At 35.8% G+C, this 25,400-nt stretch overlaps 1 protein-coding gene across 1 annotated transcript in view; it reads left to right on the forward strand.

Moving 5' to 3' along the window:
* Positions 1-1,528: 1,528 nt before the first annotated feature.
* LOC111871427 overlaps positions 1,529-25,400 on the forward strand; it is a 112,451-nt gene continuing 88,579 nt past the window's right edge. Inside the window, exon 1 of the mRNA XM_023864527.2 lies at positions 1,529-1,700. Within this exon, the coding sequence (XP_023720295.1) occupies positions 1,604-1,700 (97 nt within the window). The 5' untranslated portion in view covers positions 1,529-1,603. The remainder of the gene's footprint in view (positions 1,701-25,400) is intronic.

Genomic DNA, 25,400 nt, shown 5'->3' on the forward strand with positions numbered 1-25,400 from the left:
AGGGATATCGCGGTCGCTAGGCAACGCAAGTCAACAGCGGTGACGTCACCAAGTAGTAACAGCGGTTACTTCCGCTAGCGTTACTAGCAACACAGCGCCCGGCAACAAGGGCGCATATTACGTGGCCGGATTCTGTATTGTCCGATCGAAGCTACATAAGGAGCAGCGAAGGCTATTCACAGTCAGTTTACTGTGACAGTCGCCGAGTGTGTTATCAACAGTTCTCAAGGCAGCATCTTGGAATCTAGCCAGCGGCGTGTTACGAGTGAAAGTGTGTAATTCAGGGAGACTTGTATAGCTCCCGCGTTATTAGTACGTGAAGACAAGTGAAGACTGTGTTAAGAGATTCTGTTGTAGGGTTTGTAAACTGTGGAAACCCGTAACGTTGTGATAATTAAGTGTAGCCGATAGTTGTAGATTGTTAAATAAACCAATTAACCATCTCTACGGCGTATTCTGTAACGAAACACGTAACACTTCTGACACCAGTGTAACGTGTTTGCGTTACTGAACACGCCGTAGAGATCGTTAACTGGTTTATTTAACAACCTACAAATAACGGCTACAATTAATTATTACACGGTTGCGGGGTTTCACGATTTATAACCCTATGCCCAAATCAGTTCACTCTGTGTTCCGTAGTATACACGTTGACAGTAGGGGAGCTAGGTATCACAGTATCACACGCTCCCACTTACACAGTCACACACACGTCCGGATCTTCTTCCCGCGACGGCTGCTATACTCCAACTTGTAGTCGGCTGACTGTTACTTTACAAGTCGGCGGATGTCACAGTTCTACTGTAGCAGCCGCCCGACACAGTTGTACTGTGACTATGACTTCATCCTCCTTTATTTCGGCGGTGCGCCTCGCACCCTGGCGGAGTCGTGCCTTGAAGGCTCAGTACGTTCTGCGGACGGCGTTAGGCGACCAGCGTCCAGCTCTAGCTCGCGTGTCCCCGCTCCTTGTTCCAGGGTTCTTATACAGTCTGGTAACGTGGGCGCGCTTCCGTCCTCGTGGACGCGCTGGGAATCGTGGATTCCCATTGTTAAATTCCCTTCTGCCCTAGCAACTTGCCCGTATATGGTCTTTCCTGCCGGCCACATGATTCTTCCAGTATCATGGGGAGCGGCTGACTAACGGAAATTATTAATCATAAATCACAGGAAACAGGAGCGGCCTCTGTTTCCGTAGTTAACTTCATCTTTCTAGCTCAAACATAATTTCATGTTTCTTTCATTAATAAAATAATTTAAAATATCAAAATCAATTCCCGAAAGGGTCCGGGCACAACACCATATTGTCCATTACAGATTTTTAAAAGAACCTTTTGCTTTCCTTGCAGTGCGATTGAATTGCATGTTTATGATAATTATTAGTGAAAATTTACAACATGATAATGGGACTATTAGTGGCATGTCACTTGTGAAGTTTAACAGATGTAAGTTCCAGTGCGTGTGAAGTGATACCAGCCGTTAAGCCACGGCCTGTAAGGAACTGTACTGGTCGCACACACTTGCAATTGCATGCGTCGATCGGGATATGCGTGTGCCGTTTGTGATCGCAACTACACTCTAAGTGTTTCTGATGTAATGGTGTGATATGTTGTCAACGGTTGCAACGTTCCATGGAAATGACAGCGTCTATCCGACGAAGACTTCGAAGCGAGGACCGTTGCAAGAGGAGCTCTGCGCAAACCGTAAAGTATTTCTTTGTGTGTCTTTTTCTTCTATGGCACAGGGTGACAACTTGACAGGGTTCGGTCGGCACGACAATGACATCAGTGCCAGAGGGAGAGAGATAAAAATAACTTTAACGGTCTCTGCCTGTGGATAACTAGCATTTGAGGGACAGAGATTCAAGAAAGCAAAACTTAATTTGCTTTGGTCCATCCTTCACTTCAATGGTGAAGGACAAGTGACTGAATCTCTACGAGTACATAGAGCAGGCATGTCCAACTTCAAACAGGTTGTGATCGACTTTTAGTGTCAAAACTGCCGGTGATCTACCACCCCCCTCCTATTGCCATACCTCGCTTTAAGCAAAAATATTGGTAAAAATAACACGACACATGATATTTGTTGTCAAAGCAACATAGATTGAATGGCCGCTCCATAGCTAAAGCCAGTGGTCTCAAAGTGTGGGGCGCGACCCCCAAGGGGGAGCAGCATACTTTCAACAGATAAAAATTAAAACTGCCCTAAATCAACTAGAAAAATAACAAAAAGTAAAAATAAATACAGAAAAAAAATTGATGAGTACAGGCTTTAATTATCATGAATTTCAAAATAACTAACAATACAGGTCAGCAACCAAAAAACTGCGTAGGATATTTTTACTGTTGCTTATAGATTTTTACTCACTAAAACCGGAAATAAGAGTAAAAAAAATCCATCACTTCAATTTTTTGCAAAACTCATATTTTTAGTTTAATTTTGCGTGAAATTTCTCTTCAACATGAAATCTGGTATCCTATTGTTGATTCTAAAAACCATATCCAATAATTATTTCTTACTTTAAAATAATATTTATAAGAGTGAATCTAAAATATAATACAAATATAAAATGGGTGAGATGGGGGGGCAGTGGAATGGGTTGGTAGGGTAGGTTTGGCGGTGTCAGGAGCTCGGGCGATCATGTCCCAACACGTTTACTTTGTTTGTAGCGAAAGGTGAGGAATCTTACTAGCTCGGTTGAGCATGTTTGGACATGTTCTTGGGGCAATAGGAATGAATATAAACAAGCCTGCTGTCAGATTTGATCATGTCTCAACATGTTAAATAAGTTCAGGATCTTGGTTGATATATAAGCCACTCAGTTTACATCCTGCATTCAAACGTGACTGTGCTTGTGTTTTAGCTCTGTATTATGCCTCAAAGAGTTTGTGTTATTTCTCCGGACAACTTTTGTTTTATTTGTGGTGAATACATAGTTAAAAGTCAACAAAGTAACATGAGTGATTTTGTGAAGAAAGTGTATTTTGCTTATTTCAAATTGAAACTTGGGGATCAAGACAAACCTTGGGCTCCTCGCAAGGTGTGCAGAAGGTGAGAGGAAGATCTTCGTTTGTGGTTTAAGGGTAAGAAAAACTAATTTTGTAACCGTTCATTCTGACTGGAGGACTAGTGTGCATTAATTAAATTTGTATTAAGATTACAAAATTAGAAACAAAGAGATCCGGCAGATAGCTAGCTCTTACACGCGGAAGGGACATAGTTCAAGTTTTGCTATGTGGACAGGAAGGAACATCTGGTAATTTCCTAGAATTCTGGCAGTTTCAGCAACGTCGGAAAGGCTGTGAGAAAATGAGAGCTGACAACTTGGGACAGCGATAACTTAGAAGTGGGACGGCCGGAGCCTCACACCCGGACCGTAATGCATCAAGGGGATGTCAACCGTAGCGTCAGGTCAGCATCTGCCAGAACCACATAGCAGAGCAACATGATTGGGAATTCAAAATTTAGGGAACCTCCTAGTTTGAAAACTTAGCCAATGGTAGAAGTGGAGGAGTGGATTTCTCTTGGAGTCTGGGGTTCGTGGACCTCAGGATTCAGAGAGAGGGCATTACACCTCGAGAAGTCTTGACACAACTTTCGGCCAAGTCGGACACTAAATTTACAACTACGGCCCTTCCGTAGAGCAGTATAAGAAAAGTCCAAATTAAATGTATTAATAAATTCAGTTGTATTTAGTGTGCTGAACGAGATTAAATGACCATTAAGTGCAACGGTTGTAGAGTGTGTGTGTAATTGTAGTGAAGGGTTCTTCCTGCCCTGTCCGAGCCAGACCCTTTTAAGACCCGGGATAGGAACTCAACTCTACCGACTACCAAAAAGAACCCAAAGAAGTGATAGGTGAGAGAGTGGCGACCAACGTAAAAAGGGCACAAGGAAGTGAGTGGTTACAATTTCGTTTTGGCATTCCTGTGATGTCCAAAGATGCAGCCGAATTGCTAGGATCAAGACTAAAAAAATAAAAACTTGCTCTCCCCTGGAACATCATTCTTGTGGTACTGGCACCGAGAGAAGAAATTCACTCAGTTTTTCTCCAAAGAAGGAAATGGGAGAAAAAGAAAAAGAAGCATGGGACTCTTTCAAAGACGTAGTGCACAAGTTTAAGGGGAACACTAAAGTCCCTCTCTACAAAACCAATGTACAACACCTGTTGGCTGCATATAAAGCTCAAGGTTGCAAGATGAGCTTAAAAGTTCATTTCTTACACTTCCATGTCGACTATTTTCCCGAAAACTTGGGAGCCTATAGTGAAGAGCAGGGTGAACGATTTCACCCGGATGTCCGTGATATCGAAAGACGCTACCAAGGAAGATGGAATGCGAATAGGCTAGCTGACTACTGATGGATGATCAATCGGGAAACGGAAAATGGAAAGCGAAAGCGCTTTCGGAGAAGCATCAAAGAGAAGAAGAAAATGGTTTCACAGGCAAAAAGACTGAACACAGAATGTTAAATATATCGTGAAGGAATTTTTTAATTATGAGAAAAAATATGTTTAGTTCAGTGTAATAAAATTAGTGATTTTTTCATCGCTGTTATGATTTTTTATCGTAAACCCCTATTATTTTCCTAAAAACCGTACGTGATAGGGAGAAATTGAGGTTATTTTTGGATTCAGCATCCTAGAAAACACAAAGTTTACCAAAAATATTCCATGCAGCTGAAAAAAAAAATTTGCAGACCTGTGTAATTATTCTCTTTATCGGCAATTATAAAACGCGTATGCCAGAGACAGCGTTCATAGTTCGGCAGCAGCCGCATCCTCTGAAGTCTAGACTTTTTAAAATGCTGTGTGAGGAAATGGGTGCCGAACACACTGCTCTGTTGTTTTTTAGTGATGCTCGTTGTCTTTCAAGATGAAAGGTATCAAAGAGAATGTTTAAGCTGAGGCATGAGGTGTTCTGTTTTTTAAATGGGGAAAATCACTCACTGGCAGACAGTTTCAGCAACAAGGATTTTTTTTTATTGAAAATGGCTCACCTCACAGACATATTTTGTGCCGTTGTACGCTCTGCTACCACTTGTACCGTCTTACGTCCGCCTTACGGTCTGCTACCACAGCATCGCCACTCTCTGGCACCTTTCGGCTCCGTCTAATCCTCCTCAATCGGAAGGGGAAACGTTGCTCCGTCATACGGCTCTCGTGCTGTGCTCGCGCCCTCCCTAAGTTAGAGTAAGCGATCCAAGCTAGCAGCGAGGTAAATCTAGTTACAAATGATGGCAATCAATATAATAACAAATAACAGAATTCAATAAACACAACTAACACATAACCAAAGACAAGAATTCATCGTCGTTACAGCGCACGAGCCCAAGAAATTAAACAGAACAACTCAACTAATTGCACATTTACATGCTGGCACACAGCGGCATCTAACTCGGGCAGAATGACTCATATTTACGGGCGCAACAATTTGCCTTGGTTGTACGAAAACATAACTACTACATTCTAGCCGAGCCACAGGCTGAGTCTAAACCAAATACACAATATAAATTATAAACACAGATTTAACTAAACTGGTACGAGTCGCCGCCGTACTACAAACCCAACGACGGGCGACCGCGGGCGATCTCGCCGGCCGCGAACCAGCCCACTACTTGCCGAAACCAATTTTGGACTCCCAGCCGAACAGGAATTTGACAATCACTCCGGCTGGCTGGGCACCGCGAGCAAGGCCCTTTGGATCCATAACCAGAACTGTACTCCGAACGCGAATTAACTTCCAAGCAAGGCTTCCAGGGGTAGAAAGGAGGGGATAGGACAACACCACGTGACCCAGTCCCGCATGGGGATGGGGTGGGAGATAAGTTTAAGAACTTCGATCAAGGGGCTGGAAGCCCATGACGTCATACCGGAGCCACTGCATGGCTGAATTTGAGAAACTAAATATCCTCAACACTTCAAGGGAATGAGGCAACTGTACTTTCTTGGAATGACAAAGTAAAGGCATTAATGAGAAAATTAGAGCTCTGGAGAAACAGTATGGAAAATGACACGCTAGACATGTTCCCTACTCTGTTGTCAACGGTACAAGACACTGATAATCCAGTGCTTCCAAAGGACATAAAAAGCTGCCTTCTTGATCATCTCTTAATGTTGAAAGTTCATTTCGAAAAATACTTTTGCAAAGATTTTGATAAATTTAATTGGATTAAAAATCCATTCGAAAATGATCCTGGGCCATCATCTCTGAATGTAAATGAGCAAGAACAACTCATCGATCTCACTAATAATACTTCATTAAAAAGTAAATTTAAGAAATTGTCTTTGTTGGAGTTCTGGATACATAGTGGCAAGGAATTCCCAACTTTGAGCCAAAAGGCATTGAAGATACTGATTCCTTTCGCAACAACTTACTTATGCGAGACAGGCTTTTCTGCTTTGGTAGCTATAAAGTCAAAATATCGTTCAGGGGCTAAGTATTGCTAAAGAAGTTAGAGTGACAATTTCTGATATTACACCACGTTTTGATAAACTTTGTTCTCAAAAGCAGGCCCATCCATCACACTGAACTTTGACATTTAAATGTTTGATTTCTTTGCAGAAAAAAAAATTAAATACTTGTTAGTTAAATATCGTTTCATTTCAATACATATTTTGGTTAATTGCAAGTGTTAAAACTAATATCTATTGTAGGCCTAATATTGTGATACTTTAATTTTGAGTAAGAAAACTGCTAAATAGTATGTAGAAAAAACAAAATAAACTGAATAAAACGTCAAATATACCATGATTTCTATTTTGATAAAAAACAGGCCGGGGGCCTGAGAGTATTTTCTCTTGTCAGGGGGGCTCAGAAGTAAAAATTTTGAAAACCACTGGCTCAAGCGGTTAGTTGCTGGCTTCCCACCGCGGCGGGGTTCGATCTTGGGTCTGCTCAAGTGTGATTTGTAGTGGACAAAGTGGCGCTAGGGAAAGTCTTCTCTGAGTACTTCGGTTTCCCCTGCCAATCTTCATTCCACCAATTGCTCCACAATCACCCTCAGCTATCATCTGGGGCTGGTACAATAGGCCAGAAGAGGCCGCAGTACAAGGGACTTAGTATCAACCCACTAGCAATAAAAAGAAACATACATTGTAAGTACAGACTACTTTGACACGTATTTTCCCTTCAAAATCTGAATATAATTATATTACAAGTGAATTTACATGCTTTTCACGTATAGTTTTCTTATAGGCCTATGAGATCGACCAAAAATCGTCCCGCGACCGACGCGTTGGACATGCCTGATGTAGAGTATATATACATGCATATATGAAGTGACGCGTAATGTTTGTGTGTGTGTGTTTATGAGCTGTTGTTTCAATGTATAAAATGTTATAGCGAGGAAACGCGTAAGGTGAGTGAATGAAATGTGCTCCAGCTCCAGCGTTGGACAAGACATCCACTGTCATCAATTAAGCCTGCGAAAGGTAGGTCAGTAAATGGGCTTCAGCTTCAGCGTTGGACAAGATATCGATTGTCGTCATGAAGGAACACACCCGGTGTGTGAATATACGAAGTCATTGAGCCGTGTACATTTTTACTACTCGAGAAAAAACTCCGGTCTATGAGGCCATCGAAAGTGGGCGAATTCGGAAGAATATTGCATCAATAATAAAGCAACTGACGTAATATTGTTCGAACAAATGCGTGTATTGTAGACTCGTATAGTTTTGTCGTTAGTCGCCAGGCACTGTGACGCTAGCGCAGTTCTTATTGCGATTAAGATATTTCCTAACAATGGTAAACGTCTTTAAATTTCTTTGTGTTCTTTCGTCTCTCAGTCGTGTCACCAGACAAAATTGTTTGTCGATTTAATTACATTTGGTATGTATACCCCTTACAAGAATTTCCTTCTTTCATTTTATGGATTAGGCGATGTGGTCTTTTCCAGTTCGCAAATAATTTCTGAAACCGTAGCGCTTGTAATGTTGACAGGACTCCTTGAGGAGAGGATCGACATATCGCAAGGTCTCTTCTTACAGAGGAAAGTGTAACAAGTGTGAACAGACGGCACGGTTCACTTTTCATACTTCGATCCGGACTATCCGACATCCGGAGTAACTGTAACCGGATTCGCGAGCGCTTCCTCTACCTCTTTGTGAAAGCTTGCTTTTGTGGGTTCTTTTACGACGCTGTCAGTAGCTAAGAGTCCGTAGCGTAGAATGGTAGGGTAGCCGAATTATGAATTGGAAAGGATCTGGAAGGCAGAGGCCTCTGCCTGAAGGAACTGAAGATAGCTGATGTCCTGATCGAGATTCGAAGCGAGGACCTCCCGCTACGACAGCCCGCTTTCTGTGCAATATTGACAGAGACCGCAGAGGAGAATGTGACTTAACGAATGAATGAACTTTGTTCCTCTGATAAACATTGTTAATCCTTTGGTGATATATTTCTGTTTGTATAGCGCTGTCTTTCTCGCAGAACTTTACAATTAAAGTACACGGCCACTGCTTCTCCTTACTCCGCAAACAGCCCATGTGTGAACCTGTCTGCGCATTTGGTCATGTCCCAGGACTGTGTGTTATCACTTCAGCACTGCAATTCAGCGCGATCGGTTTGAAGCGCTGACGTCTGTAAGAACTCCTCACTTTTCTGTTACGAAAATCATACGCAGGCACAATTTCTTGATTATTTAACAACGTTAAATCGGCTATAGATGTCAGGACTGTTTAAAATCCCGGAGGGCGTATTAACCGTCGTGGTTCTGCATATATGCTTGTGTGTTCACATTGCTGTGAGTGTCTGGGTTCGTATACCGCTCGAGACACGTTCTTTATGTTTCGGTTATAATGGGGCTAGGGGGTTTGCAGTGGATTTGGCCAATTGGTTAAACGGAATATAAATCTTTCTACCGCTCCTAGAGAAGCCGGGATAGTGCAGTCGGTATAGCGCCCGGCTACGGGCTGGACGACTGAGGGGTAGGAGTTCTAGTTCCGACAGGATCAAGAATGTTCTCTTTTCCATGTCGTTCAGACTGGTTCTGGGGCCGTCCTATCCGGGGCCACGTTCCCCGGAGGTAAAGCGCCCGGAGCGTGAAGCTGACCACCTTCAACTAGTGCCGAGGTCAAGAACACGTGGATCTCTGCATCCATCCACTCCCTACACGTCTTCATGTAGTAGTGCTTAATTAGATAAGCACAGGGACAACTTTGCCTTTTCTACAGCTCCTATGGTTGAGAGACTCCTATCGCGTGACCAGTGGACTATGCTTGGAGCGCGCGTACGAAGACCGGTGGAATATCCTAGAAAATCTATGTTCTCATGGCTCGGAGCTTGTACTTTCATTCCGTATAGGCCGCACTATAGCTCAAGCGGTTAGTCGCTGGCTTCCCACCGCGAAGGCCAGTGTTCGATCCCGGGTCTGGTCAAGTGGGATTTGTGGTGGACAAAGTGGCGCTGGGGTAGGTTTTCTCCGAGTACTTCGGTTTTCCCTGCCAATCTTCTTCCCACCAATTGCTCCACAATCACCGTCACCTGTCATCTGGGGCTGGTACAATAGGCCAGAAATGGCCGCAGTAAAAGGGACTTAGTCCCACCCCACTAGCAATAAAAGAAATTAATTCCGTATGATACTTATCAGTTGTTTCATACGCCTTACATCCTACAGTCTGGGGTAATATTGTTTACTTATATCCTCAGTGAGAAACTGGGGCTTTAAAGCGATTTTCATCAGTCAAGAACTCCACGGCAAAATAATTATTCCGGCAGGAAGAGGCCAGCCAATACAGCAGCAATCAGTATACGTGTTCGGAGCTCGGTACAGAAGGACCCGGGTCTGCAGGTCCAGACACAACACCCTGTTTACAGTTAAAGCAAGGAACTGAAATCTGGAGCCGGGATAGCTCAGTAACTCGTAACGGGCTGGATGACCGATGTTCGTTTCCTGGCACAGGAATGAACACTTTCTCTTTGCCATAGCGTTCAAATCGGTCCTCGAGACTCAACAGCCTTCTTCATAATGCGCATCTGCGTGAAGCTGACCGTCTACTGGCCCAGATAAGAGAGGATGGAGTTCTACCTCCGCGCCGCCAAGGCGTTCTGTTTCAGCACGTACGCGGTTGCTTTTAAGTGGTGCCCACTTTTATTCGCAATGCAAAATAAATGCAAGAAGTGAACACATATTAGGAAGATGATGTCTCTGCCGCCACGTATATGCTGAAAGAATGTGCAACCACATTTGTAACTAGCACGCCCAAGTATGGATTCGGGGAAGGAGGTGCATTTTTCAGTAAACTCAGTTCTGCCTGACAACCAAACAGAACTCTTACGCACTGAGGGCCACCTGACTGCAGAGGGTTCCATCAGTATACTTGCATAGTGAAAAGTGACATATTCACTCTAAATTCTGTTTTTCATCTTGGTGATTGTCAGTCCTCACGTCGCCTCTGTTTTGCTAAACAAACATCATAGTTGGACACTCTCAAATAAAATGTTTGAAAATTCTAATTTCTAATTACATTTGTTAATTTTTCATATTTCGCCTGTTTTAAAAGTTTTTGTTATTATAATCGTACAGTGCACATAATGTTATAATAGTATTGCATGAGATGAGCAGGACACGTAGCACGAATGAAGATGATGAATGCATATAGGATATTGGTGGGAAATCCAGAAGAAAGTACACCAATAGGCAGACCAAGAAGAAGGTGGGTGAATAATAGTAAAACGTATCTTAGAGACATAGGATGGGTTGGAATGGACTGGCTTGATCTGGCTCAGGATAGGGACCAGTGGCGGGCTCTCGTGAACATAGTAATGAACCTCTTCGGGTGCCATAAAATGTTGGGAAGTTCTTGAGTAGCTGCACACAACTTGCGGCTTTTCATGAAAGAGTCAGCACCATGTAGTTAGTTTGTCATAAAAGTGTTTCTTCGGGGATACTAATTTAATTTGATTATCCGAACCGCACATGTCACTAATTAATTCCGATAAACGGTGTTAAACTGTCTTTCTTTTCAGAAACTTATGTTTCAGTTTAAATATCCTTAACTGACTCAGATTGTCCTTATTTACTTTATTCTCCTTACAATTTGTTTAATGTTCATGCTGACTCTGTGACTGGTCGCTGGTTCTTGAGTTCAGGACGCAAATAAATAAGGAATTATGTGAAATATTCCTCATTCTACAATTGTTTACTTAAATGCATTGCATGCTAATAACGGACATTTTTCTGTGCTTTGGAACTCAGATGTAAAATAAAACTGAAGTTGAGCCCATTTATGTAACTACATAACTCCGAAAACAACTGAATCAGAGGGACGTAACTCTCTGTAATGTTGTAATAGTGAAACCTCTGAGAATCTGATATCCAACCCACACCCTTCCTCCCCGAAGCTGGGGCAGTTGAATCAGTATAGTGACCACGGACAGGCTGGACAGTTTCAATATCCGGCAAGAGCAGGATCGATTTCTTTCCCACCGCATCAAGACCAGCCCTGGGGTCTACCCTGCGTGTTTTCCTCTGAGGTAAAGTAGACCGAGGCTAAGCTACTACTCACCTTTTCCTAGTGCTGAGATTTAAAAGAGTGCCTCCACTTCTCCATACGTCTTCATGGAACGGTCTAATTAATTAGATAAAAGTGAAATCGCCAAAAATATGGTTAAAGTTCCATAAATTAACTTGAAATCGGTCACAAATTTTATTAAGATACCTTAAATTAACTTCAAATCTTAAAAAATTGGATAATTTTTTAATTGCTTTCCAATGTTAAAAACATTGGTTAAAATACTTTCAATTAGCTTGAAATTGTTTAAATAGTTGAAGGAATTCATTAAATTATCTTGAAATCATTCACAAATTTGTTAATACTTTTTAAATAAATGTGAAATAGCCAAAAATTTTGACAAAATTTCTTAAATTAGTATGAAATCTTATAAATTGTATAATATTCCATAAATTAACTTCCAATCGTAAAAGAATTTTGTTATAATTGGATAAATTAGGTTGAATTTGTTAAAAATTATTTGACATTTTTAATTAACTTGAAATCGTAAAGAAATTTGTGAAAATTACTTAAATAAAACTGAAATTGACAAAATTATTGTCAAATTTCTTAAATTGGTATGAAGTCCTGCAAAAATGGTTATAATTCATTAATTAATTTGAAATCGTCAAACATTTTTGTTTAAAATTCCATAAATTAGGATGTAATCGCTCAAAATTAAGTTAATATTCTATAATTAACTTGAAATCACTCAAAATTGGTAAAAGTCCATAAAATAACATTGAATCCTCGAAGAATTTTTGGTTAAAATTGAATAAATCTAGTTGATATCGTTCAAAATTAGGTTAAAATTGCTTAAATTAGAAGTAAATAACGTAAAATTTGGTTAAAATTGTTTTGTTTAGAATTCCAAAAATTAAATTGAAATCATTCAAAATTCCTTAACATTTAATAAGTTTTCATGAAATCTTTTAAAAGTAAATTAAAATTTATTGAACTAATTTTAAATCTTTCACAAATTAGTTGAAATTCCTTATATTACATTGAAATCGTCAAAAAATTTGTTAAAATAATTAAATTATCTTCAAATCATAAAAAATCCCTTAAAATTAATTACATAAAAGTAAAATCTCCAAAAATATGGTTAAATTCCATAAATTAACATGAAATCGGGCACAAATTGGCTACATATCTTAAATTTATTTCAAATTGTAAAAAATGGATTGATATCTCTAAATTTTTTCCAATGGCTAAAAAAATTGGTTAATATTCTTTTAATTTGCTTGATTTTTTCAAATAGTGGATAGAATTCTTTAAATTATCATGAAATCATTCACAAATTTGTTAATATTCTTTAAATAAATGGGAAATTGCCAAAATCTTTGACACAGTTCCTAAAATTAATATGAAATCATCCAAAAATTGGTTAATATTCGATAAAATAACGCCTAATCGTAAAAGAATTTTTGGTTACAATTTGATAAATTAGGTTGAAATGGTTGAAGAATAGGTTCAAAATCCTTAAGTTAGCTCGAAATCGTTCAGAAATTCGTGAAAATTCGTTAAATAAATGTGAAATTGACAAATTATTAAAAATTATCTTAAATTAACTTGTAATCCTTCACATATTGGATGAGATTCATTATATTAACTTGAATTTATCAAAAAATTGGTTAATATTCCTTCAATTATTTATAATTGGCCAAGAAATGAATTGAAGGTTAATTAAATATAAGTGAAATCCACAAAACTCTGATTAAAGTTATGTAATTTAGCATGAAATCGTAAAAAAATTCGTTAAAATTCCTTTAATTATCTTAAAATTTCTCAAATATTGGACACAATTCCAGAAATTGACTTGATATCCTTCACAAATTTTATAAAATTACTTAAGTAAAAGTGAAATCATCAAAAATTTTGTCAACATTTCTTAAATTAGCTTCAAATCGTTCAAAAATTGTTTAAATTTCACTAATTAACTTGAAACCGTCTACGAATTTTTGTTTAAAATTGCATGAATTATGTTTTAGTCGTTCAAAGGTAGGTTAATATTTTTAAGTAACTTAAAATAAGTAAAAATTTGTTAAAATTCCTTAATTAATATCAAAACGACAAAGAAATTTTGTGTTAAAATTATATAAATTTAGTTGATATCGTTTAAAATTAGGTTATAATTGCTTAAATTTAATTTAAATCGAACAAAATTTGGTTGAAATTCTTTATATAATATTGAAATCATAAAATATTGGTTAGAATTCGACAAAATAAATTGAAATCATTAAAAAATTGGGCAAAATTATTTAAATTTTTAATGAAATCGCTTAAAAGCATTATAAAATTTTTTAATTAATTTGAAATCATACACAAATTGGTTGAAATTCATTCTATTAACTTGAAATCGCGAAATAAATTGTTAACATTAATTAAGTTATCTTCAAATCATCAAAAAATATTAAAAATTAATTTGATGAAAGTGAAATCGCCAAAAACATGGTTAAAGTTTCATAAATTACCTTGACATTCGTCACAAATTTTTAAAATTCTTTAAATTTATTTCAAACCAAAGAAGAATTGAATAAATTCTTTAATTCGCATGCAATGATTAAGAAATGGGCTAAAATTCCTTTAATTAGCTAAAATTGGTCAAATTGTCGATAGAATCTGTTAATGATCTTGAAATCATTCACAAATTTGTTAATATATCTTAAATAAATGTGAAATGATAAAATTTTTTACAAAATTCCTTAAATTAAATTGAAATCATCCAAATATTTTTAATATTCCATAAATTACATCCTATCGTAAAAGAATATTGGTTATATTTCTATAAATTTGTTAGAAATCATTGAAAAATACTGTGACATGTTGCGCAACAGAGAACCCCTCACTATCCAGCAGCAACGTGGCAACTCAGGCCACAGTGACGTGGCGGATGAGTCAGCGCTCCCCTCCTTCCCCTCTGCACGTTAACGTAACGCACAACGTGCGGTGACGTAAGACGGCGTAAGGTAACAGATTTGCCACGTAACAGGCCCACACAGCCCCTATATAAGAGAGCTGCGCTGCCTGCGACGTCAGTTTTACCGTAGCAGTCGCCGAGTTCAGTAGTAGTCGAGCCAGTGTGTTATCAACAGTCCTCGAGCTAGTTCCGAGTTAGTTCCGAGTTAGCCAGCAACCAGTCGGTTGTATTCTGGCATTTGGAGTGTAGTATTTGTGATACTGCAGGTAGCAGTAATTGTGAATCTGTAATTTGGATGATTATAAGTGCGAATGTGAAATAAAATTCCCTATATCAAATACGGGGTAAAGTTAGTTGTCGCGTTATATACACCCAACACGTTACAATACGTTCAAATTCGTTAAATTAGCTTAAAATCGCTCAAATGTTGAATAAAATTCTTCAGATTAAACTGAAATCGTTTCCAAATTCGATAGACTTACTTAAATATAACTAAAATCGCCGAAAATTTGTCAAAATTTCTTAAAATAACATGAAATCATGCAGAAAATTGTTTAAATTTGACTAATTAAATCGTCAAAGAATTTTTTGTTAAAATTCCATAAATTAGGTTGTAATCGTTCAAAAATAAATTAATATTACTTAATTAACTTGAAATCACTAAAAATTGGTTAATATTCCATAAATTAACATTAAAACATTATAGAATTTTGTTGAAATTACCGTATTTACGCATGTATAGGCCGCACATTTCTTGACAAAAATTCAAGAGGAAAACTGGGGCGCGGCTTATATTCGAAATATTCGAAATCAAACTTAATTAAAAAAAATTATATTCATAATTAGTAATACAGGGTGTTCTACTCCTGAAATAATATTCCAAGAAAATTATTTTTTCTATAATTTCTGTCTGAAATTTGTGCTGCGAACTATACACGCACGCGGCCTATACATGCGTAAATACGGTACATAAATTTAGTTAAAGTAGTTAAAAAATATATTCAAATTGCTTAAATTAAATTTGAGTAACAGAAAAATCTTTTAAAATGCTTTAAATAATATTGAAATCCTAAAAAAAGTGGTTAGAATTTCATAAATTAAATTGAAATCTTTAAAAAATTGGTTAAAATTACTTAAGTGTTCATGAAATCCTTTAAAAGTATGTTAGAATGTGTTTAATTAATATGATATGGTTCACAAATTGTTTAAATTTCTTATAATAACTTGAAATCGTCAAAAAATGTGTTAACAATACTTAAATTATTTTCAAATCTTCAAAAATGGTCTAAAATTAGTTAGTTAAAAGTTAAATGGCTAAAGATATTTTGCAGATCCACAAATTAGCTTGAAAACAGTCACAAATTTGTTAAAATTTCTTAAATTAATTTGAAATCTTAAAAAATTGAATAAATTCTTTAAATTGACTTCCAATGTTCAAAAATTGGTTAAAATTCCTTTGATTAGTTTGAAACCATTCAAATTGTGGTTAGAAATCGTTAAATTATCTTGAAATCATTCACAAATTTGTTAATATTCCTCAAATAAATCAGAACTCTCTAAAAACTTTCACGAAATTCCTTAAATTATTTTGAAATGGTTAAAAAAATTTTAATATTCCATAAATTAACTTCCAATCATAAAATATTTTATGGTTCTAATTCGATAAATTAGGTTGAAATCGTTCAAAAATAGGTAGAAAATTTTAATTAATTTGAAATCATTCAGAAATTAGTGAAAATTATTAAAATAAATCTAAAATCGACAAACATATTGTCAACATTTCTTAAATTTGCATGAAATCCTGTAAAAAATTGTTATATTTTATTAATTAATTTGATATCTTGAAAAATTTTTGGTTAAAATTCCTTAAATAAAATGTAATCATTCAAAAATAGGTTAATATTCTATAATTAACTTGAAAACACTAAAAAATTGCTTAAAATTCCGTAAAATAACATCGAATCGTCAAAGAATTTTTTATTACAATTATATAGATCTAGTTGAAATCGTTCAAAAATAGGTTAAAATCATTTAAATAAAATGCAATTCACTCAAAATATTGTTAAAATTTTTTAAATAATATTGAAATCATCAAAAAATTTGTTAGAATTCCAAAAATTAGTTTGAAATTTTTCAAAATTCGTTAAAATTACATAAGTTCTCATGAAATCCTTTAAAATTAGATTACAATTTATTGAATTAATTTGAATTCGTTCTGAAATTGGATGAAATTTCTTATATTTAAGTTTTAAACGCCAAGAAATATGTTAACAATCCTTAAATTATCTTCAAATAATCAAAGAATATGTTAAAATTAATTTGTTGAAAGTCAAGTCGTTAAGAATATGATTAAAGTTCCATAAATTAACTTGAAATCAGTAAGAAATTTTTAAAATAATAACTTGAAATCTACAAAAACTGAATAAACGTTTTAAATTGGCTTTTAGTGGTCAAAAAATTAGTTAAAATTGCTTTAATTAGTTTGAAATTTTTCAAATAGTGATTATAATTATTTCAATTGTTTTGAACGCATTCAGAAATTTGTTAATGTTCTCTTATAAATGAGAAATGGTCAAATCATTGACAAAATACCTAAAATTGTAATGAAATGGTACAAAAATTGGTTAATATTAAATAAAATAAATTCCAGTCGTAAAAGAATTTTTGGTCACAATTCGATAAATTAGGTTGAAATAGTTTAAAAAATAAATTCAAATTCCATAAATTAGCTTTAAATCATTCACAAATTGCTAAAAATTCGTTAAATAAATATGAAATCGACAAAAATATTGTTAAAATTTTTTAAATTAACTTGAAATCTTTCACAAATTTGTTGCAATTCCTTATATTAAGTTGAAATCATCAAAAATGTGTTAATACTCTTTCAATTATATTAAAAACGCAAAATATAGGTTAAAATTAATTAAATGAAAGTAAAATCCCCAAATATATGATTAAAGTTCCGTAATTTACCTTGAAATGTTAATACAAATACTTAAAACTCTATAAATTAGATTAAAATCGCTCAAATGTTGGTTACAATTCTGTAAATTTACATGACATCGTTCACAAATTTGATAAAATTACTTAAATAAAAATAAAATCGCCAAATACTTCTCAAAATTACTTAAATTAGAAAAAAGTTGTGAAAAAATGGTATAATTTTCATTAATTGGCTTGAAAACCTCAAAAAAGTTTTGATAAATTTCCATAAATTAACTTGTAATCTTTCAAAAACTTATTAATAATTTTCATCAACTTGAAATCGCTAAAAAATTGGTTATATTTCCATAAATTAACTTCAAATCGTCAAAGAATATTTGGTTAAATTACATAAATTCAAGTGAAATCGTTTAAAAATAGTTCATAACAGTTAAAATTACTTGAAGTCAATCAAAATAGGGTTTAAATGTATTAAATAATATTGAAATTCTAAAAAAATTGGTTAGAATTCCAAAAATTTCATTGAAATCATTCAAAATTTGTGAATATTCCTTAAGTTTTTCAATGAAATCATTTAAAATTTGCTTAAAATTTATTGAATTAATTTGAAATCCTTCTCAAATTGGTTGAAATTCCTTACATTAATATGACATCTTCAAAAAATTTGTTAACAATTTTTAAATCATAATCAAAGAATAAAAAAATGGATTAAAATTAATTAGATAAATGTGAAATTTCCAAAAATGTGGTTAAATTTCCGTAAATTAACTTCAAATCTAGTATAAATTTGTAAAAATTCTTTAATTAACTTGAATCTTAAAAAAAATTGGATAAACTTTTTAAATTGACTTCTAATGTACCAAAAATTAGTCAAAAATTATTTAATTAACATGAAATTCTTCAAATAGTGGATAGAGTTCATTAATTTATCTTGAAATCATTTACAAATTTGTTAATACATTTTAAGTAAATTTGAAATGGCCAAATTTTTGACAAAATTTCTTAAATTAATATGAAATCGTTCAAAATTGGTTAATATTCCATAAATTAACTTCCAATCGTAAAAGAATTTTCTGTTATAATTCGAAAAATTTGGTGGAAATCGTTTGGAAATAGGTTGAAACTTTTAATTACCGTATTTACGCATTTATAGGCAGCACATTTTTTGACAAAAATTCAAGAAGGAAACTGGGGTGCAGCTTATATTCGAAATATTCGAAATCGCACTTCATTTAAAAAAATTGTATTCATAATTAGTAATACAGGATGTTCAAAGATCGAGGAAACCGGGGCAGCAGCGTAGAGCGGATGGAACGATTCTCCGCGACTACTGTGCAACTACCCGCTAGCGAGAGTGCATTCGTTTCGCTGATACCCTTACATCAGTTTCTGTACATGCACACATTTATAAGAATACTGTAAAAAGATAACACAAACTTACCGTGCTTTATAACAGATGCTGAAAGTGACCCCCTTCTGCTTGCAAACATGCTTCGCATCGCATGAATAAATTATGCGACACTTTCTGAAGTTGGTCCACGGTAATTGAACCATATTAATGTTCATCACTTGACTCGTTACTGTCGATGTCGCTCTCGCTCGAAGTTTCGCTGTCAGGTGATGTCAGCCATACAGCGTCATCTTCAGTCCCGTCTATTGCGTTGGAAATGGATGTGACTTTAAAACTTTTGGAAACCATTCCTTCTGGTATGGTGTTCCATGCAGCCACAATCCACTCACACATTTGACTTAATGAAGGTTTCTTCAATCGTCCAGTCGGTGTCATCTCCGTGGAACCGCATCGCCAGTCCCTGTAAAAGCGCCGCAAATGAGACTTGAAAGGACCGTTTATTGACACGTCAAGTGGTTGTAACATGCCAGTCATCCCCCTTGGTATCACAACCATATCTCTTTTCTCCTGCCTCATCTTCACTTTCACTTTTTCAGTTAAATGGCTTCGAAAACTGTCAACCACTAACATTGACCGCTGACGTAAAAGTGCGCCTGGGCGCCGAAACCACACGGATTTCAACACATCCAGATAGAGCTCTTCTGTTATCCATCCTTTTTCTTTAACTCTCACCAAAATTCCCGGTGGAAGCTTTTCTTTCAGCAATGTTTTGCGCTTGAAGATTACAAATAGTGGTAGTTTGTTTCCATCAGCAGTGATACCAAGCAGTACGGTACACCGCTGCTTCTCTGCTCCTGCAGGCCTCACATGCACTGTTTTTTCGCCTGCTTTGTTCACTGTACTTTCACCCGGCATTTCAAAGAACACAGGAGTTTCATCAACATTTCCAGTAGCTCCCATGGTGTAGTTGTGCGTCTTTCTTAATTTCAGGACATGTTTTTGAAATGCAAGCAGTTTCTCCTGGTATGTGTCGGGAAGGCGCTGCGCTATTGACGTCCGTCGCCGAATTACAAGATCATGTCGGGCCATAAAGCCCCTTCCCCATCCATAACTTCCCTTAAATTCATTACGAGAAATTTTCATTCTGTCCGCTATTTTGAGGCCTTCAAATTGAATCATTTTCACAGACACTGAAAATCCATCCGCCCGTGTATTACGCACGTATCGCAAAAGTTTATTTTCAAGTTCTGGAAATTTAGCTTTCTTTCCGCGGAAAGATTGTCGATTTTGTGACGTTTTTTCAAGGGCATCTTTCGTTAGTATCCATCTTCGCACATTATTTTCGTCAACGTCGAATTTTCTCCCTGCTGCTCGATTTCCGTGTTCTTGTGCGTAACGCACCACTTGAAGTTTAAATTTAGACGTAAAACATGCTCTTACTCGACGCATGTTTCACTCAGAACTAACCAGGCAAGTCAAGCAAAGGCGAAAAGGTTATAACTCTCCCCCGCAGTGCCTTTGTTCCGAGCGGTACCGTTATTTTCGCTAGGTGCGAACTTAGGAATGTTAAACGTTGCCAAATTTCGGAATAATTTCTACTCCTGAAATAATAATCCAAGAAAATTATTTTTTCTATAATTTCTGTATGAAAATTGTGCTGCGGCCTATACACGCAGGCGGCCTATACATGCGTAAATACGGTAATTTAAAATCGTTTAGATATTTGTAAAAATTACTTAAATAATAGTGAAATCGACAAAATATTTTTACGTATCGCGCTAGGTGGACCAACCCCGGAGCTGAAGCGCCGAGCGGAGTCGAAGTTAGCAGAGTCCCAGCGTCCTGGTAGCTATGCAACGCGAGTCAACGCTGGTGACGTAAGACGGCGTGAGGTAACAGCGTTGCTAGACTATACGCAGACACTGTTACATGGCAAGCAACGACGCTGTTGACGCAGGCAACAGGCAACAGCTTACGGAATAAAAGCCGGCTGAGCAGAAAGCGCGAGAGAGTTGAAATGTGGCCATCGCCGAGTTCAGTTCCGAGTTAGTTCTCAAGGCAGCAGCCGGCGCGGAAAGAAGAACCGGACGTGAGTGTAGTTGTGTAATTGGGAGTGTGTGATACAGGGACACTTACATAGCTCCCCTATTGTAAACGTATAGACTACTGAAGTCAGAGAGAATTGATTTGCGAATAGGGTTATAAATAGTGAAACCCCACAAACAGTGTAAAGAGATTATTGCGATTATAGTTATAAACTGTGAAACCCCGCAACTGTGAGATAATTAATTGCAGGCGAGACTTGTAGGTTGTCAAATAAACCAATTAACAATCCGAACGGCGTCCTTAGTAACGAAACACGTTACAATATTGTCAAAATTTCTTAAATTGACATTAAATCTTGCAAGAAATTGTTATATTTCATTAATTAACTTGAAATCGTCAAAAAGTTTTGTTAAAATTCCATAAATTAGGATGTAATCGCTCAAAATTTGGTTAATATTCTATAATTAGCATGAAAACACAAAAAATTGGTTTAAATTCCAGAATATTACATCGTATCGTCAAAGAATGTTTGGTTAAAATTACATTGCAATTGTAATAATACAAAAATAGGTTAGAATTGCTTAAATTAATTGTAAATCACTCAAAATTTGGTTAATATTCTTAAAATAATATTGAAATCGTAAAAAAATTCGTTAGAATTCCAAAATTTCAAAAATTCCTTAAAATTTCATAAGTTTTCATGATATCCTTCAGAAGTAGATTAAAATTTATTGAATTAAATTGAAATTTTCCTCAAATTGTTTCAAAATTCTTTTATTAACTTTAAATCACTAAAAATATAACAATTATTAAATTATCTTCAAATAATCAAAAAATGGGTAATAATTAATGTGATAAAAGTCAAATCGCCAAAAATATGATTAAAGTTCAATAAGTTAACTTGAAATCAGTCAAAAATTTGTTAATTTTTTAAAATTAATTTGAAATCTTAAAAAAATATATAAATTCTTTAAATTGGCTTGCAATGATAAAAAATAAGTAAAAATTCCTTTATTTAGCTTGATATGTTTCAAATAGCGGGTAGACATCTTCAAATTTTCATGAAATCGTCAATAAATTTTTTAATATTCCTTAAATAAATGCAAAATGGCCAAAAGGTTTGACAGAATTCCTTAAATTTACAGGAAAACGTCCAAAGAGTGGTTAATATTCCATTAATTAACTTCCAATCGTGAGAGAAGTTTTGGTTATAATTCGATAAATTAGGTTCTAAGCGTTCAAAAATTGTTTGAAATTCCTTAAATTATCTTTAAATCTTTCAGAAATTGTTGAAAATCGCTTAAATAAAGGAAAAATTGAAAAAAAAAAATATTGTCTAAATAAATTAAATTGAAATCTTTCACAAATTTGTTGAAAATCCTTATATTCAAATGCAATCGTCAAAAAATGGGTTAATATTCGTTCAAATATTTTTGAATCGTCAAAACATAGATTAAAATTAATTAAATATAATAGTAAAATCCAGAATATATGGTTAATATTCCTTAATTTTTCTCTAATCTTAAAAAATTAATTAAAATTCTTTAAATAAAATTAAAATCCCTAAAATAGTTGTTATAATTCTTTAAATTAACCTGAAATCTTTCACAAAATTGATAAAATTACTTAAATAAAAGCGAAATCGCCAACAGTTTCTCAAAATTTTTTAAATTAGCATGGAATCGTGCAAAAAAAATTAAATTTCTCTAATCAATTTGAAATCGTCAACTATTTTCGGTTAAAATTCCTAAAATTAATTTGTAATCGTTTAAAATATTGTGACATGTTGCGCATCTGAGAACCCCCGCAGCAGTGACGTGGCGGGTGTCAGCTCTCCGTCACCACCCTCCGCGCGGTGACGCAGCCCCCCGCGCTATGACGTGGCACGCAACGACGCTGTTGACACGGGCAACAGCAAACGGAATAAAAGCCGGCTGAGCAGCAAGCGTGTGTTAGTGTGTCATCAACAGTTCTGAAGGTAGCAGTTACGAGTTAGGGATGCGTGTGCGATAATCAGTGAGAGTTCGTGGTAACCGAGTAATAATTGGGAGTGTGTGATACAGTGACACTTATATAGCTCCCGTACTGTGAAACGGGTGGACTACTGACAATAGAGTGAATTGAATATTGCGAATAGGGTTATAAATTGTGAAATCCCGCGACATTGTTATAATTAACTGTAGCCGCTACTTGTAGGTTGTTGAATAAACCAATTAAAATCTCTACGCCGTCCTCAGAAATGAAACATGTTACATTTGGTGTCAGAAGTGGGATTTGGACTTACACACGTGACCGACAGGATTCGAACAAAACACGTTACACTGGGGACGACTACACTTTTACTAGACATATAATATATTAATATTCCTTCATTATCTTGAAATCACTAAGAGTGGTTAATATTCTATTAATTAACATCAAATCGTGAAAGAATTTTTGGTTCAAATTATATAATTAGTTCAAATCGTTTAAAAGTAGATTAAAATTTCTTAAATTGAATGTCAATCACTCAAAATTTGGTTGAAATGCTATAAATTATATGGTAAATGTAAAAAAATTATTTAGAATTCCAGAAATCAAATTGAAATCATTCAAAATTGGTTAAAATTCCTTAAGTTTTCATTAAATCCTTTAAAAGTAGATTAAAATTTATTGACTTAAATTGAAATCGTTCACAAATTGGTTGAAATGTCTTATATAAATTTGAAATCGTCAAGAAATTTGTTATCAATCATTAAATTATCATCAAATCATCAAAAAATGGATTAAAATTAAATATATAAAATACATTACGCCAAAAATATGGTTAAAGTTCCATAAATTATCTTGAAATTAGTCACAAATTTGTTAAAATTTTTTAAATTAATGTGACATGTCGCGAAAAGCCGAGCCCCCCCCCCACACCAGCAGTGACGCGGCGGGTGGGTCAGAGCTCCCCTCCCACCCCTCAGCGGTAACGTAACGCTCGCATAATAGGCGAGNAATAGTTGTTATAATTCTTTAAATTAACCTGAAATCTTTCACAAAATTGATAAAATTACTTAAATAAAAGCGAAATCGCCAACAGTTTCTCAAAATTTTTTAAATTAGCATGGAATCGTGCAAAAAAAATTAAATTTCTCTAATCAATTTGAAATCGTCAACTATTTTCGGTTAAAATTCCTAAAATTAATTTGTAATCGTTTAAAATATTGTGACATGTTGCGCATCTGAGAACCCCCGCAGCAGTGACGTGGCGGGTGTCAGCTCTCCGTCACCACCCTCCGCGCGGTGACGCAGCCCCCCGCGCTATGACGTGGCACGCAACGACGCTGTTGACACGGGCAACAGCAAACGGAATAAAAGCCGGCTGAGCAGCAAGCGTGTGTTAGTGTGTCATCAACAGTTCTGAAGGTAGCAGTTACGAGTTAGGGATGCGTGTGCGATAATCAGTGAGAGTTCGTGGTAACCGAGTAATAATTGGGAGTGTGTGATACAGTGACACTTATATAGCTCCCGTACTGTGAAACGGGTGGACTACTGACAATAGAGTGAATTGAATATTGCGAATAGGGTTATAAATTGTGAAATCCCGCGACATTGTTATAATTAACTGTAGCCGCTACTTGTAGGTTGTTGAATAAACCAATTAAAATCTCTACGCCGTCCTCAGAAATGAAACATGTTACATTTGGTGTCAGAAGTGGGATTTGGACTTACACACGTGACCGACAGGATTCGAACAAAACACGTTACACTGGGGACGACTACACTTTTACTAGACATATAATATATTAATATTCCTTCATTATCTTGAAATCACTAAGAGTGGTTAATATTCTATTAATTAACATCAAATCGTGAAAGAATTTTTGGTTCAAATTATATAATTAGTTCAAATCGTTTAAAAGTAGATTAAAATTTCTTAAATTGAATGTCAATCACTCAAAATTTGGTTGAAATGCTATAAATTATATGGTAAATGTAAAAAAATTATTTAGAATTCCTTAAATCAAATTGAAATCATTCAAAATTGGTTAAAATTCCTTAAGTTTTCATTAAATCCTTTAAAAGTAGATTAAAATTTATTGACTTAAATTGAAATCGTTCACAAATTGGTTGAAATGTCTTATATAAATTTGAAATCGTCAAGAAATTTGTTATCAATCATTAAATTATCATCAAATCATCAAAAAATGGATTAAAATTAAATATATAAAATACATTACGCCAAAAATATGGTTAAAGTTCCATAAATTATCTTGAAATTAGTCACAAATTTGTTAAAATTTTTTAAATTAATGTGACATGTCGCGAAAAGCCGAGCCCCCCCCCCACACCAGCAGTGACGCGGCGGGTGGGTCAGAGCTCCCCTCCCACCCCTCAGCGGTAACGTAACGCTCGCATAATAGGCGAGTAATCACCCCGCATCCTGGCAGCCTTGCGCGGTGACGTCACGAGCGGAGCCGAAGAGAGCCGAGCGGAGCCGAAGATAGCCGAGCCCCGTAACCGGGTAACTATGCAAGGCGAATCAACAGCGGTGACGTAACCGGACAGCGTGGCTAGCAACAAGGGTGCCTATTACGTGGCCGTTTTCCCGTATTGTCCGATCGAGGCTACATAGGGAGAAGCGAAGGCTATTCACAGTTCAGTTGTACTGTAACAGTCGCCGAGTT

This window comes from Cryptotermes secundus, unplaced genomic scaffold (assembly GCF_002891405.2).
Source record: "Cryptotermes secundus unplaced genomic scaffold, Csec_1.0 scaffold269, whole genome shotgun sequence".
Taxonomy (NCBI): Eukaryota; Metazoa; Arthropoda; class Insecta; order Blattodea; family Kalotermitidae; genus Cryptotermes; species Cryptotermes secundus.